This window comes from Sesamum indicum, linkage group LG9 (assembly GCF_026168435.1).
Source record: "Sesamum indicum cultivar Baizhima isolate 11 linkage group LG9, ASM2616843v1, whole genome shotgun sequence".
Lineage (NCBI taxonomy): Eukaryota > Viridiplantae > Streptophyta > Magnoliopsida > Lamiales > Pedaliaceae > Sesamum > Sesamum indicum.
Genome location: NC_142665.1, coordinates 6,492,895 through 6,510,386, shown reverse-complemented (window position 1 = coordinate 6,510,386; position 17,492 = coordinate 6,492,895). Strand labels below are relative to the sequence as shown.

Below are 17,492 nucleotides of genomic sequence, written 5' to 3'. Positions count from 1 at the left end.
GATGTACAAGAATAATTTGGTCATAAAAAATTATATTTGACCTGCTATAAATCACTAGTAAGACAATGGGGGGGTAAATATAGAATTTTATCTGATTTTTTGTAATAATAGCGAATTCGGCGAATTTTGACTAATTAAGGGACTTATTTGTTAGGCGAAAGTAAACATCAGGAGGTTAGATGTAATTTTTCAAACCACAATGAATCTAAATATAATTACATCAAATCTCAGAATAGGGGAGTGTAATTATCCCAAAAACAAATCAGTGGAGGGATTTTAATTGTTTCAGCCAGTTCTTTGGAAAGTATTTTGTGTAAATACCAATAATTAGGAAGATTTGTATATCAATATATCAAAAATTGATTAAATGAAGTATATAAATCCGGATATAGTTGAATATGATTAACATAATTTGTTTAACCTCATTTGATCACATAATCATGGAATAGCTTTTAAATAAGAATATGAAAATATTTTGGCTCGAGCATTGCAATAATAAATAAATTTAAAATGAGATATATCTTTTTAAATTTCAAAATAAAATTTTGAGAAAAAATTGGAGGGAATAAAAATAAATAAGTATATATAATATTTATATATACCTGGCACGTACTCGTGCTTGAAACGACATAAATAGTTCTATTTATCTATTTCAAATTTAGTGTTTTGATTAACTTGTAAAAGATTGAATCTCAAATTTTTCGACAAAAACTGAAAAAATATGAATGCAACATTTATAAATTATGTAGCTTTTCTGCATAAAAACATGGGATAACTGCACTCACCTCTCATGAGTTTTAATTTAATTACATATAAATTTTATGTAGTTTGAAAAATTACATTTAGCACTCTTGATGTTAGTTTTCGTCTAACAAATAAGTTTCTCTGTTAGTCAAAATTCTCCAATTTGCTGATATTAATAAAAAAAAAATAAAAAAAAATTATATTACTCTCGGTTGACTTATTGCAGGTCAAATAAATTTTTTTTATGGTCAAATTACCCACATAGTTCTTCACGTGTTAATGCATGTGAGAAGGTATATCATTGCAGTTATAAGAGTAGTTTAGTATGAAAAGAATTATTTGACCTGCAATAAGTCTTAATAAGTAAACCGAGGGTAAATATAAACTTTCATTTGATTTTTTTTTTTAATATTAGCAAAGCAAATTCAGTTAATTTTAACTAACGGATGGACTTATTTATTAGACGAAAGCAAACCTCAGCGGTGTTAGATATAATTTTTCAAATAACAGAGATCTATGTGTAATTACACCAAACCTCAGGGAACTGGAGCGTAATTATCCCTAAAAATATTGCAATCGTTATGAACCAATCTGCAATTTAAATATTGTCATGATTTAGGAAAAAAATTTAAAATGCCTATTAATTTTAAGTATCAAATACATATTTCATCTCCTAAATTCAACGTTCACAAAAATCTATTTTCTATCTGTTCTTGCGGGTAGCCTTTGAAATTACTATTAATAGATTTTAGAGGGCTTATTATATTCTAAAAGTGAATTGTTACCAAATCCAATAGCAAGTTATAATAAAGATAATTATCACATTAAAAAAAAAAGTGTATATTGTCCACAACTCAAGTCAAAATATATTTTACTTATTTATTGTCCTTTGTTTTCTAAAACATAATACATATAAAATATTAAGATATATTTTCTAAACATCTTGTCATTAAAATGATTTTATTTTTCGTTTCTTAACACATTGTCATTAACATGGTTCTTATTTGCAGTGTGAATTGTCTTTTTCATACTATATCTCGAACTTTTTAAAAGTTTGCAATTTGAGAATGTCGGGAGTAGGTTGAAAATGCCATGTTGGTGTGCTTGCCTTGCCTCAATCTTGACCTGTTCTTTTTTTTTTTTTCCATAACATTCAAATCAGTCACAGAGTAAGTGTAACATACTTACTATGTGATTAGTTATTTTTTCAAAATTGTACGTTTATTATACAATAAGTGCATCTCTTATTTTACTTTTAGGGTGTATAAAAATATATTCCAAAAATTAAAATAACAATATAGCATTAACAACTCTCAAGTCTCAACAACTCAATAATTTCTCAACTTTCAACTAAAACTTCATATTTATTAAAGCTGGTCACTATTTAAAGATGAACGGATAAAAGAATTAAATCGAACAGGTGAACTTGTCACCTCGTACATGCTACTTCAATTATTTAAACAAAACTTCATTTATTCTCCGGCTTCCTTTCCTTTTTTCTTATTTTTCCTCTATTTATTATTATGTCCTTTTAGATATACTTTTATAAAATATTTTTGGGTTAGTTATAGTTAGACCCTATGAAATTATACTTTTTCCGAAAAATATTTTAAAATTACACTTACGTCCCTTTTCAAAATTCAGTATTTACACCCGACCCCCTTTCGTTAGGGTTTGGAGGAAAAATAATGATATTAGCATAAACAGATTTTATAAATTTTCAATTTTACTCATCCTTTGATATTCTCATATAATAATTTTGTACTTATAAGGGAAAAAGTATAACAATATTAAACTATAAATATATTACATTTATCTCTTTATAGTACAAAAATATACATGAAAAGATTAAATGAGGACTAAATTAAAATTTTATGTAATATTTTTGGTTAATGCCGATATTTTTTGCTCAAACCCTAGTAGAAGAGGGCCAAATATAAAGAAGTTTTTTTAAAAGGAGGTATAAATATAATTTTAAAACCTTTTTAGAAAAAAGTGTAATTAATTTAGTATTTTTCCAATAATTTAAATTTGATTTAACAGTTTATAGATTCCACAAGATACTGGCCCAACTTCCTACATTTACAAGGCCCATTGGTCCAACTAAAATTTTATTCTCGTGAATCATCGTATGTTTTTCATTTTAAAATTAATCACGACGGAAATATATTCGGTACATGTATATAATTTATATTTTTATTATAAATGAAAGAGAAAAAAGGGTCATAATGAGAGTGAAAAGTTAGGTCAGAAATCTTTGCTTACGGACATTGATTGCAATTAAAGATATGTGTTGATAAGTTAAGGTGGGATTGGTGAAAGCACGTGACTGCATTTATACAGCCATTTTCTTGTATCGACAATCATAAATTACTTGATCAATGCAAGTTGTTATACTCGTACGACTTAACTACAATAGTTGCTTTTCCATGTTGAAGTTGAACAATTTTTTGTTCAATTCCTTAGTGAACTTGAATCAATGGGTCCAATGACTCAGAATCGAGTGTTCTTTGGTGAATAATAATGTTTACGTATTATTCTATGTGAGATGACAATATTTTACAACGTTTGATGTACGAAATTTATCCTTAAATTTGTATACATCATATTATAGTGAGATAAGCTATCGAATAATTTAGGTACGTTAAGAACCTTCATGTTACAAGATTAAAAGGCAGAAAATGATAGAAGCATATTGCGGTTATAGTCCTTCAGTGTTTAAGTTAGACGGTCGTAAGAAATCTTTGAATAGCAAAAGTCATACCTGGACATAGAGAGGTATTCATGAATTTTCTTAATCGTACGATTTTAAATGAACTATATATTTAATATTTGACTAAATAGTCATGTCGAATCCATGTAACCCCAGTTTGAATTGGGTGGGGGTTAAATTGAAGCGGTATGAATAAAGAGGCACACAACTTGGCCTATTTCAAATTAAAAGTAAAGCTAAGGGAATTTGGTTTGTTCACGACCTTCAGGTGATTACCCTGCATTAGTTGTATAACTAAATTTAATGATCAAGTGACCTTTGACCAATAAACTAGCTAGTTAAGGTAATAAAAGCATGTTGAATCCAATAAAAGCATATAGGTGGACATGATAGTTTACGAGGTTGCTTGAAATTTGCATAATTATAAATATATTTTTATTATTAAATAAATTATAAATACTTTCTAATATTTGGTAAAATTATACAATTTTTGAATGAAACTCTGAAATTGCAACATGGCTGCCAGACTTCATAATTATGGGATGTATTCTACAATCATTCCCAGCAAAATTGCAGAATACGTCCCATAATTATGCTGGGTGGCAATCTCATTGCAACTTCAGAGCTTCTTTTAATAGTTGCATAATTTCATCAAATAGCATGGTATTTATAATTTTTCAAACAATTAGAAAATATTCGTAATTATATAAAATTTTAAGAGAGGTCGTTGTAACTTACCTCATATAAAATTACAAAAGCCCAAAAAGTTATTTGTCAAAGATGTGGCAGTGCCGGCTAATGGGCCTCATGGGCTCGGCTAGCTTAAGGTTTGTCTGTGCGGCCCACACTCTTCCATAATGAGATGAAAGTGAATCCTCTTAATGTGGGCTAAAACTTTCCACCCACATACGAATTTGGTTTGGGCTTAAGACTGGCCCAATGTAGTTAGCTTACTCATAAAATGAGACGTATTTAGCATGAATCTAAATAATTATATAGGCAACGTCTAAACCTAAATTTTAGAAAGAAATATATGGGAAAAGAACCCCACTTTGTACTTATCATATTATGAGTTGTCTTCTTTAAATCGTGCATCAATCACATAATAAATATAATTTATTTGTCAAGCAATTCGTTTAGTTACAATCAGAATCCTAGTTAATAGACACTTTTGAAAAAAAAAAAAAAAAAAAGAATTCCTCCAAGAATCCTAGTTCCAAACACATCCTTGCCAATGTTTTGATCACCTACTTTCCAGCATGCTCTAATCCCCTTTTAGAATTCAATTATGATAAGAAATAGGGAAGGATATTTTGACACTTGTTTCAAATGAAGTAATCAATAGTAATGATTGATAGGTGACTTTTACTTCACTTTTCGGTAAATACCTACTGTTAAAAAACTCCCCCCCCCCCTCCCCCCATCATTCCAAATATTTTAACCATTCTCTTAAAGTTTTTTTTACCCATTGGAATTTATGTAAATTCATTAAATTATTATTATTTTTTAATTAAAGCATAGTTTATTAGTTATTTTTAACATGTTGAACGATGATGTACATTGTATTTTCATTTACTTTTGAGACTAAATAGATATAAACAGTAGATAGTCGGGCGCGATAGAAAAATACAATATAAGTGGCAAAATATTACGTATTTATTTACTAAAAGTATGTGTTAAGTGATAATAATTTTAATTTTGTATCAGTATATATTAAAAACTTATTAGCAATAAGAATTTTTTGTAAGTTGTCATTATTTACAGTGACATCTTAGTGCAACACAGATATAGCAACGATCATATTTGTCGTGGCTATGCAAATTGTAAATACAATGATTTTCGGCATAATTTTTTTTATCACCAATTATTTTTAGTTATAAATTTTGTATAATAGTTGCCACTATTAAAATTATAAATACCATTATAGCGATCACAAAATGAAAACTTGAGTTACTTATTGTTAATCCAATTGATATTGTTACAAAGACTGTATAATGGTAGCTTGAAATTACACAAATGCCCCAAACTTCTCAATAGCACAAAAAATTGCCAAAGTTATGTGCCTATTTTAATCATGTAGTATCGACTCGACCAGCTTTAGACCCGGGCATATATGTACGATGATGACCATACAATTATTTTTTATCAATGGTCCAAATATGTAACATATAGTTTGGAAATATTTAAAAATATTAACTGTTTATGTCTAAATATTTTACGACTTTACTAATTTAAATATTTAAGGGCTATTAACCAAAACCATCTTAGTATTTTCCTCACATGTTCCAGCTTACTTAATTATATCTTGAAACATTTCATAAATAAATTTGGGCTCAGATAGACTTTTGAAATTCAAACACAGATGAGATGTGAAGGTTGGTTTTTGGTGAGCATGATTCAAACATCATTTATGCTGCTAAAGAGAAAAATAAAAGTGGCCAACTATATATGCATGTCATATCATTTGAAATACAAAGCATGAGGTTTTGGAAGACTGCAGGCTGTAACTTTTTGTATCATGCAGACATTGTTTGCTATTTGCTAATGATTTTCTCCATTTTGTCTAATTTTTTTTATATATGTATATATAAATATTTAATATTTTTCACTGTATAATATATTAACACAGCATAGTAATAATAATGAATAATGTCACAATTACCTAATGTTGTATTTGGATTTGGAGAAAGTATTTCAAATGACTCCATTTGAAAAGAATTTGATATCCATCAATATTTAACAAAATATAGTTCTAAATTAGAATTCAAGATTTAAAATCCTGTAAATTTAAAATTATCCAAACAAATTCAAAGAATTTGTTATTAAGGATTTCAAATCCTTATTCCTGAAAGGGAGTGCAACTCTCAAGAGAAAATAGTGTTTTTGGTCTCGTAGTTCAGGGTATTTCCACTTTTGGTCCTATTGATTATGAAATTTTCACTTTTGACCCGTAATTTCTAAAAAGGTAGCACTTTTGATCCCATTGTACATTTTCGTTAGATATTAATGGAAAATGCCATATGCTTGTTAAGTACATAGGACCAAAAGTGCTATATTTTCAAAGTTATAGGACAAAAAATGAGAATTCCATAATTAATGAGACCAAAAGTGATAAATTCGTAGCTAACAGAATCAAGAGTATAAAAACCCTAAGGACCACCCGCTAAGCATGTGGCATCTTCTGTTAATATATCTAACAGAAAGGTACCTGCAGGGACAAAAAGTGCTACTTTTTTAAAAATTATAGAACGAAAAATGAGAATTCCGTAATTAATGAAACCAAAATCGAAAAAGCCTTAAGTTAGGAGACGAAAATGTTATTTCTCACCCTTCAATGAGTAGTTTCATGTTAGTTCTTTGTTTAATAATTATTTTAATTTTAAAATAATAACATTTTGCTTTTATTCTGTTCAAAATAATGTTGTTTGGTTTTCACTGTCAAAATTATAAATAAATTAAAGAGAAAAGAAGAAGAAAAAGAAAAGAACTATCTAGTCTTTTATAGTTAATTATTATGATTAAAATTAAAATATTATGGTAAAAATTAATTAATCATAATTTTGCAACGGATATTAACCAATGCTTGGTTAATGCTTCTGTAAGTAAGAACAAAATACTAGCTGTAGATAAAAATTATGAAAAATATTTTTGGCCATAACTAAACAATGTCCAATGTCCAAACGTCATATAATTTATTTAATTGTGGTAGATAATATTTATTTATCATAATTTTTATATCATAATTATTTATAATATCGGGAATAAATCAACTTTCGGCGATCGTATGACCTATACGGAAAGACGATTTGCCCAAATGGTTAAATTTTATTATTATCTAAATCTGGAATTATAATATTTATTTATTTATATAAGTGAATTATAATGTCAAAATAAAAATAAAGAAATTCACCCTAAAATAAAATCACTAATTAGATATTATTGCGATTTTGCAATTAGACATGAAAAATGATCATTTTTATTCTTAACATCCACTAAAGTCAAAAAGGACGGCTGCAAAATTTTGGAAGAGTACCTTCCCAGTAACCCTGTTAATACAATCTTTTTTTTTTTTTTTTCTGTATTTAGAATTATCAAGTACATTTTTTAATAATATATATATATCTTTTTTTTAAACTTCTAGAATGAAATAAAACTATTATCATTAATTTTTAATTAATAATATTATTTGTTTATGTCCCATGTACTCACGAAGAAAACAAGTTTTGAAAATATATTAATATTTTAATATTATATATCTCTCATGAAAAACTATTAACCAATTTTGTTTATTATATATTGAGGGGGCTTAGAATGTAAAAATGCACATATTTGAACAAGTACAGAAATATCAAGTTATCTCCGAAATAAGTCAAACATATCCAATATTTGCCATCACACAAAAACACCTATTTTGGCATAAATATATACATATATATACATGCATATACATAAATATATATAAAAAGGACATGATTTGACAGTAATTTGACAATGAACATAATTTTTATCTCCTAAAATACAACATTAAACATACAATATTTATTTTAAATTATCTCCAAAAATAAATCCAGACATATATACTATCTCTAGTACATACTTATTTTATCTTTGTTTTTCTCTCTCTATCTCCATAAAACACAACAAAATACTCCGGAAATAAATCCAACATTATGCAAAAGTTCCATTAATCAACTTAGGATTTATCAATAATTGGTTAAAATTTTATCACAATTGTCATTAAGTAAATATAATTGCTATATTTTTCATGTTAATAAATATCAAATTCAATAGTCTAATATTAAATAAAGAAGTATTTGGACAGTTCCCACTGCGCGAGCTGAAATCTTACCTAAATCAAGATTGATCGAATTAAATTAATAACAAAATAAGTGTGATATATTTAATATGTGACTGATTACTTTTCTTAAATTATACATCAATTACACTACAAATATATTATATTTGTTAAATCCCATTAAATTGAATTTGAGCTAGAGTTTATCTACACTACAGTCTATCTACAGACAAGCTGAGCACCTTATTCAAAAGCTAGTCTAGTAGGCGTCAAATCCAATCAACATCCTCCCAAACATTATAAAAGAGACCAACACATAATAGACTCTTGTCCTAAGTCCTAACCCTTATGCATTTAATGCACTTTTTACTAATCTTGGATTCACCTTATTTTGCCTAAGTGTTCAAAGGCTATAATTTGAAGCTTACTTGATTATTTATGTTTGACCTAAGTTGTATATGCTTGCAGATTTGCATAAAATAAGAACAAATTAAAATTAGAGACGACCTTTGTTTTGAAACTCCATCATCAATTTAAATCACTATATATATATGTATCGAGATTTTTGTAACTTAAATGAATTGGTGAATCCAATAATTTAATTATTTCATTGAATGTCGCTCACTTTTCATTTAGGAAATATCATATATTCAAGTGTACGAATCTCTTACCTCTATGATTCGATGTTGGACTTGATACGTCGTTTGTTTCGAATTTGTTCTAGTTAAATTGTAAATGTGTATTGAAAAAAATATGAAAAAATAAAAGATAAATGCAAGGCATAAAATTTACATGATTTGGAGAATTCTCTTAAGTTTACAGCTGTACAAGGTCGATATTTAAAATTGTTGCTAATAAATTACAAAGAAAAATCACCCAGAAACTAGTTACACTAGGCCATCTATAATGCATTGTAAAATTACTCTCTGAACTTGGATGCAGCGTTAGGCCAAATTCCACACTCAAACATAGTGTCTGAGACGGAATGGATTGACATCAAATTTTGAAATGCATGTCAATTTATAATGTTTCAATATATACAAATCCATAAGTTTTTAGCCATTACATTACTAGAAGAAACAACTATATATATATATATATATATATATATAGTGATGTATTAATAAAATATTCAATTTATTGAATCTTATTTGATATCATGAAGACACTTGACTTTATGAGCATTAACTTTCAAGCTACTTATTTGTCTTTACGTATTAATATTTTCCCAATTCTAACAAACTCATATTATGTATCATATGTGGATAAAAATTTCTCTTTTAAGTTATATTTTTTTTGAGCCAATAAACACTAACACTATGTTTGTTTTCATTTTCAAATTATTTTCGAGACAAGTCAAAACATATTCAATGTTTGCCATCATTCAAAAACACCTTATTTAGGTGTTTTTAACTATTTTAGCATAAATACATACATATATACACACACACATATACATAAATATATATAAAAAAAATATGATTTGACAATAAATAGTAATTTTTGTCTCCCAAAACACAACATTAAACGTATAATACTTATTTTAAATTATCTTCGAAAATAAATCCAAACATACATATTATCTCTAACACATACATATTTATCTTTATTTTTGTCTCTCTATCTCCACAAAATACAACAAAATACTCAAAAAACGAATCCAAACATTATATTGATATTTTTTATTACTTTGATGTACTTTTATATAACGTAATAATGAGGTTATTGACTCAACCTTAGTTCATCGGACGATTGACCTGGTGACCCTTGACCCTATTAGGAGGGGTTTTGGCTGAACTTATACACCATTCAAAATATTTAATAAAAATTTGAGAGTTTATATATTCTATAAAATTGGTAATTGTTTTTCTAAAAAGTTTATAAAATCTCAAAATATAATGTTTAAAATCTTATATATTTTTTTTTCAAAAGAAAAAAGTAAGATGAATCCATCTTTTTTTTATAAGATTTTTTAAATTTTTTAATCTTTACATCTAATAGATAAAAACATTCTCAAAACTGTGTTAATTTTAATATTTAAAAGCAATTTGACGAAAATTTCGATGGTTATTAGTATATAAAGAGCTTATTATGACATCCCATAAGAGTTTTCAATTGGATGTGTGAATTTTAAAACATTGGTGGTAAACATAGGAAAAAAAATTCAAAAACTACATAAGCAAGGGGTAAAGATGTGATTAAGGTTGTTGGAACAAAATAAAGAAGCAAAGCACATAATTTGAAGTAGAAAAGAAAGAATTGACATCAACATCAATATCAATATCAATGGCGTCGACTTCAGTTTAACATCGAGCCCCTCCGCTACTACTACTAATCTATACCTACTGTTGCAAGAAATTCTTGTTGAATTTATATATATATATATGTAATACAGCTCCCTCCTCGTATTCTGATTTTTTTCAGCTCTCAGTTCTGCCTTTCTTCCGCCAATTCAGTACCAACACAAAAGTAGTATTGGGACTACACTAACACTATACTATTCATCATCATCATCATTATCATCATTCATCATTCATCATATGGTAGCAAAAAAGAATACAGTGTTCCTTCTCGTGATTTGCATAAAGAATTTCAATTTCATTTCACCCCCTTCTTCCGCTCTCTCTTTCTCTCTCTTTGCTTTACAGTTTTTCACTTGTATGCTGGCTCTTTTTACTCCACCTCATTCAATTTGCCATTACAGCGGACCCTCACTTTCTCGTGTCCTTAAGGAGAAAAAGAAGTTGTTGCTCCTGTTTATATTTCTTCAAATTCACTTGTGGGGTTTTTATCTTTCCTGCTTTTTTGAGCTTTTATGTTTGCGTTTTGAATTCTTTGAGGGAGAGAGAGGGAGAGAGAGAGAGTGAGAGAGAGAGAGAGGAGAAAAGGGTCTCTGTTTTTCCTGTGTAAAAATCCCTGATCTTGCTGCTTTGATCCTTGTATCAGGTACCCTTCTTGCTCTTTTTGTGTATGTTCTGACCAGTTTCAGTTTCTTTGTGTGTATTATAAGTATATGTGGAATGATTTTGTGGCTTGCTTATTTAGTTTATTGCCTTTCTGTTCTTGGCTGTGATGGTACTGGCATGGGCAGTGGTCCACTTTCTTGATATATCCTTGTTATTGGGCTGGAAATGAAGGAGACTACATGAAATAAATGAGATTTTGATCACTTTCTTTCTTCGGTTCTTATCCAATTTAATTAAGTGGGGCTTTGATTTTTTCGACCGAAAATTAATATAGGTGGGCTGTTGGGTTTGTGCTGCTTTAACTTTGTCCCCAGAGGTGATCTTAGTTATTTCTAATTGAAAGAGAGGAAGCTTCTTTCTCCTCTGTAGTTAGTTTGTTTTATGGCTTAATGTTTTATCTCAGAGTTGTAGTTGTCTAATGCTTTTCAAGCTAGCTCGTGCTGTTTCCATTTTGTTTAAGTTGTTCATCTGTGGAGTACCTTTAAGATTCTTGAATTTCAGTTTGGAAGACAATTTCAGGATTTAGGATAAAATAAAAGAAAGGGGAGAAAAATGGAATCTACACTTTTCAAACTTCGTATTTGTTCTGTAAAAGTTTTGAAAAGTCTGAACACTAATCTTCTGCAAAAGAATCAAATTCATAAAGGTTTTGTTCCCATTTATCAAATGAGTTGTTATCTAATGATCCATCTCAAGTGTAAGTTCTAAACTTGTACAATACAAGCTTAGGAGAGCAAGAAAGATGTGCTGCATAAATGTTTACTCTGTTTTTGTGGTTGAACTGAGATTTGGTTTATAATTTTGTGGAAATGTAGCTGAGGCATATGCGGTGGAATGAATTTAGTGAAGGAAATTTGCATGACTGCAGATTAAAATTCTCAGCATGCTTAATGAGTCTCCTGCAATTTTGCTCATCCTGCCAATATATGGGATCTCTCATCTCCTGAGTGCATTGTCTGAGATGGGTTAAACATATGCTTTTGCCGCTCCATCCAATTTCATTGGAATAGATGTCACCGACGATCATGGATCCGTTGCCTGGTGCTCATGAAATAGTAGAGTTGACAGAAACATATGATTCTGAATCTAAGATTAGTGGAAACACTGGAAAGCAGCAGCATTTGGTAAAGCCTTTGAAGAAGCATAGTATTGAGGATGACATTAACAAACTTTTTGAAGCGATAGATATTGGGAGTTCTCGTCGAGGTGTTGGTCAACCAGATAGGCATCTTAGAGATGCTTTACACAAAAGTGCCATGAAAAGGCCAATGAGAGTTGGCCCATCACAAGTTTCTGGTATTGGAATTTCAGAATCTGTGAGTTTGAAACAGGCCCTGAGAGGGTTATGCATTTCTCAAGCATCAGAGATGGCTGCTGTTAAGAAACGAATGTCAAGACCATCAGCTTCACCTGGGATCTCGGAATCAGGAGCTATCAAGAAGTTGTACAGGGCTGTAGTGATTGAGGCCACTGAATCTGGTCAACCCCTTGATGAAGCCAAAAGGAATTTGGTGGAGATATCCTTGGTACCTGAAAGAAGCTCATCCAATATTTTGGACAAGGCGCCTGAATCTGGACATGAATCAATTGCTGATGTATCTGAGAAAATGGGACAGTCTTCTGTCCTTTCTGTCAGTGCACTGCCACAGAGTGCTAAGGTAACCAAAACAAGAATTGAGGATGAAGTCACTCCATTTTCAACTAATACTGGCTTTGAACTGCCAGAAGCTGAATTGGGGCCGAATAAGACGTTGGAGTTGCCATATCCTTCTGTTAGCGCTGCAGTCGACGAGGAACTCCGGGAGTTAGATGAGATAGTCCCTGTTCCAGTTGAGAGTTCAATAGCTGCAAGTGTGCAGCACAAGGAGATGGCAGATAAGTTAAGATGTCCATCTTTATCATCAGACTCTAATATGAAGGGTGAGCTGATAAAAAGTTCAAACGAAGGTTTTGGTTTAGGCCCACACAGTTCAAGAGCCCAAAACTTTGTCAAGAAGAAGATTGCACCGAAAAGAACTTTTGTCACCAAAAGCCGAAGCCAACATAACGAAGGAGCTATAAACAATCATGATCACCACACTAGCAAAGTAGTTCATCAGACAACCAACTCTGTCCTGGAAAAGGGATGTGAAGAATTTGAGAAAGCATCTCCAGAATCCAGTAATACTGCAAACGTTACAGCCAGCTCAACTGCTCTGGATTCTAAAACAAGTAAGAATGACCTTGTTCCACATATCTTTAACAAATCAAAGAGCATCGTGATAAAAGCTGATGAAAGATCGAGGTCAAGGGAAAAGGGGGAGATATCTCAAAGCTCAAAAAGTAGCATTGGGGAATATAGCAGTACAACAAGCTACAGTGAAGAAAGCTATCTCAGTGGGTCTAGTCGTAGTGGATATCGGCCTCACATGTCAAAGGACTTGAGATGGGAAGCCATAAGCTCGGTTCAGAAGCAGCATGGGAGCTTGGGTTTGAAACAATTCAAGTTGTTGAGAAAGATAGGTGGTGGAGACATTGGCACTGTCTACCTCTCTGAGCTGATTGGCACTAGTTGCCTCTTTGCTGTGAAAGTTATGGATAATGACTTTTTGGCTAGCAGAAAGAAAATGCAGAGGGCTCAAACTGAAAAGGAGATACTGGAAATTCTGGACCACCCTTTTCTCCCTACACTCTATGCCCATTTTACAACGAATAAATTCTCATGCCTGGTTATGGAATACTGCCCTGGTGGTGATCTGCATGTGCTTCGTCAAAAACAGCTGACCAAGAGTTTTCCAGAGAAAGCTGCCAGGTAAAGTTTTATGATGTGTGTATGACTGATAACTTTTAGCTTTCTGAAGGACCTTTCACACATGATCAACTGCAAGACAAATCAGATACTCAGCAGATGCTTGACAGAAATTTGACTTCCTGCCTACTTACGTTCCAAAATGTGATCTAGGCATCCATACTTCAAAAGTGAAAGGGGCACTTATTTACACATTCAGGGGTAAAACAAGAAGAAAAGGTTATATCAGACATATTTCTTCCCTGATACATTTATTTTTCAGCCTTGTTAATACCATTAGATTCTCCGAGTATAGGAGACAGTGCAAACATGCTTGGGTTGAACCACTTAAAAGGTTACGGGGAGAAAACTCTATTGTTAGCTATCAAGTAGTTGTAAGAAAGTTGACTTGAAATATGAACCCATGAAAACATCACACATGAATAGGGGAAAATTAGCGGTTTCTCACTTAATTAGTAAGCTGAACAGGAGAAACAAGCGAGAGAAGGAACTGCAGGTCTAAGCATGTTCACTAAAGATCGAACTTTTGGTAATTATGATTTTATGAATTTGGGGCGAAAACTAAGCAGGTAAATATGCAGATACTCATCTTGCACTTCAACCGTGAATTTAGTAACTTTCACTTCAGCAAGCATATATCAGGGCAGCTAATTCTGTCTCCGGTCCCAATCATATACCCAAGCACCTGGATTTTAATGGTCCCAATCATGTTGCTTTTCTGAAAAATACACCACCTTGGTGCATGAACAATTTTTGTTTCGAAGGTGCAAATAGCGTTGTGTACCTTCTCAGCAGTGAAGGATTTTATGCAAAAGCTTTGGAAATACGTGAATGGAAGTTATATTTTCAGAAGATCTAATCTTTGCTTTCCTGGCGATCCTTACTTGTTTACACATATGAATAGCTTGTCCACTACAACTGCTATGTCCTATACTTGACAGATGTGCATTCTGGGATACTACAATATGCAGGTTTTATGTTGCTGAAGTTCTTCTCGCACTAGAGTACCTTCACATGCTTGGAGTGGTGTACAGAGACTTGAAACCTGAAAACATTTTAGTCAGGGAAGATGGTCACATCATGCTTTCGGATTTTGACTTGTCTCTTAGATGTGCTGTAAATCCTATGCTAGTTAAGTCATCTTCCCCTGTTGTCGAGCCACCAAAGAAGATGTCGAGTCCATGCTCGGATTCCAGCTGCATTGATCCTTTCTGCCTCCAACCGTCATGGCAACTTTCTTGTTTCACGCCTAGGTTCTTATCTGCTGCAGCCAAAACACGTAAACTAAAATCGGAGCTAGCCGCCCAGGTCATTCCACTGCCGCAGCTTGTAGTGGAGCCCACAAGCGCCCGATCCAACTCTTTTGTCGGAACACATGAATACTTGGCTCCTGAGATCATCAAAGGGGAAGGTCATGGTAGTGCAGTGGATTGGTGGACCTTTGGAATTTTTCTATACGAGCTTTTATACGGAAAGACACCCTTCAAGGGATCGAGCAATGAGGATACTATATCTAATGTGGTTTCCCAGTGCCTCAAGTTTCCTCAACGTCCCATGGTTAGTTCTCATGCTCGGGATTTAATCAGACGGCTGTTGAAGAAGGAGCCAGAAAACAGGCTCGGTTCTGCAAAGGGGGCTGCAGAGATTAAGCAACATCCATTCTTTGAGGGCCTTAACTGGGCTTTGATACGATGCGAAACGCCTCCAGAGCTGCCCAAGTTCTTTGATCTGGGAAATGTTGTCCCTGACACAGTTTCTCAAAGTAAAACAAGTAAGTTTCCCGTAGAACTTGAGCATAGAGGAGATGAAGTAGAGTTTGAGATGTTCTAGCAAAATCAAATGTGGAACACAAATAGAATAGTTTTTTCTCCTTTTCTTTTTTTGTTTCTTTTTCCTTTCTAACTCAAGATTCCTCTTTCTTGTAACTGATATATATAGCCTATAGTGTAAATGTGTTTTCAGAATTGGCAGCACATAAACAGTGTGAACATTGTTAAGGAATAGAAAGCTCTTGAGGCCATCTTTACTTTGGGTGATTAGCCATGATATCATGGATTGGCTGCTACTCACCCTTTATTTTTTATTTACTTCATTTTTTGTAAGTCTGTGGTTAGTGCCTCAAGCCCGGTACATGATGTGATTTCCTCATGATATTAATCACTTAATACATCTCATTTTAATCACATCACCCAAAATAAAGGTGGCCTAAGAGTATATATTTATCCTACTGCAACTCATAATCAGTTTATTCCATTCCACACTCAGCATATTCCCAAGCAGTGAACACACACACACACACACTGATCCTGGTAATTATGTTAGTTTCAGTGGTATTTATGTAAATTAATATTGGGGATATTTATATCTACGCCACCAAATTTATGGTCTACTTTTATAGAAATCACCCGTATCTTTTGAAAAATTATATAAATGAAACGTCTATATCATTTATGCAAGTCATTTATTTTTCTGAAAAATTACACATAATAAAAAACGTCAATATCATTACACAAACTACCCCTACTGTTTGGTTGTTTGGGGTGGTTTCTGTAGTTACATAAAAAAATAGATAATTTGTGTAAATAGATCATAAACTAATGGATGTAAATGAAATTATCCTTATTATTATTATTCCCTAAAACTTAATTTTGATGATTTGTTGAATTAATGAATATATTATAAATTGAAAATATCAAATTTAGACAATCTTGCAATAAAGAAATTAAAAATTCATTGAATTGTTTAATTCAATTCTAAAGCAACAAAAGATTCATGTAATTAATTCCTTAAGTACATCTCTTGGTTACATTTAATTTGAATTTAAATATTTTGTGTATAATAGCTACATATTCTAGAATACAATTTACAATCCCATAAATTAGTCTTAGCATAAAAGTAAAATGCTTATACACCAAACAAAAAACGTATGACCCTGAAAAATTAAAAACAACAGCTCACACGTAATGCAATTACACGTATATTTTATTATATTAGTTAGTAGAAGAAAGAGTGATTTAGGCAAATGAGACATTCTTGTAGAAATGTGCATGTGTGGTGTGTTTGATCATTTAAAATCTAGCCAACAAATTAAGCTCTTGTCTTGTAAATTACTCCTTTGGGAACAAACAAACTGAATACATAATTACATTACATTATCATCATGATTGCTACCCTTTTTTTTAAGTTGTGACACCACCAGACTACTTACAGACCAATAATTGTGAAATTCATCCTACACATCCCTAAATTAATTTTACCAATTTCCCACTACTCTATCTCTCTCTCCCTTTGCAATTTAGCATAGACGAAGAAGAGCACAGACCGGCAAGAATTATAAGGAAGTAGGTAGGGCAGTAGTGATCAATGAGCAGCAGCAAACAATTCTCTCTTCTGTTTGTTTGCTATGGCAACATTTGCCTGCCGAGGCTGTCTTTATACGCCTCCTCAACCACAACAATCTCCCCGGATTGATTCTGCAGGCACAGC

General features: G+C 31.6%; 1 protein-coding gene across 2 annotated transcripts; it reads left to right on the top strand.

Annotated features, from left to right (window-relative positions):
* Positions 1-10,564: 10,564 nt before the first annotated feature.
* LOC105170799 (serine/threonine-protein kinase D6PKL1) lies at positions 10,565-16,026 on the top strand. 2 transcript variants are annotated; one of them, XM_020696749.2, is made up of 3 exons: positions 10,565-11,198; positions 12,087-14,009; positions 14,978-16,026. In XM_020696749.2, the coding sequence occupies exons 2-3, from the start codon at positions 12,229-12,231 to the stop codon at positions 15,834-15,836; spliced, it is 2,640 nt and encodes an 879-aa protein (XP_020552408.1). In that variant the 5' UTR covers positions 10,565-11,198; positions 12,087-12,228; the 3' UTR covers positions 15,837-16,026. The 2 variants fall into 2 exon arrangements, with proteins under 2 accessions (XP_020552408.1, XP_011090017.1); XM_011091715.3 differs by having other exon boundaries at positions 12,034-14,009.
* The last annotated feature ends 1,466 nt before the right edge of the window (positions 16,027-17,492 follow it).

Excerpts from the sequence above, each read along its gene's own strand:
- LOC105170799 (XM_020696749.2), top strand. The coding sequence starts at position 12,229 with ATGTCACCGACGATCATGGATCCGTTGCCTGGTGCTCATGAAATAGTA. Across the intron at positions 14,010-14,977 it reads TTTCCAGAGAAAGCTGCCAG|GTTTTATGTTGCTGAAGTTC; the intron begins GTAAAGTTTTAT and ends TACAATATGCAG.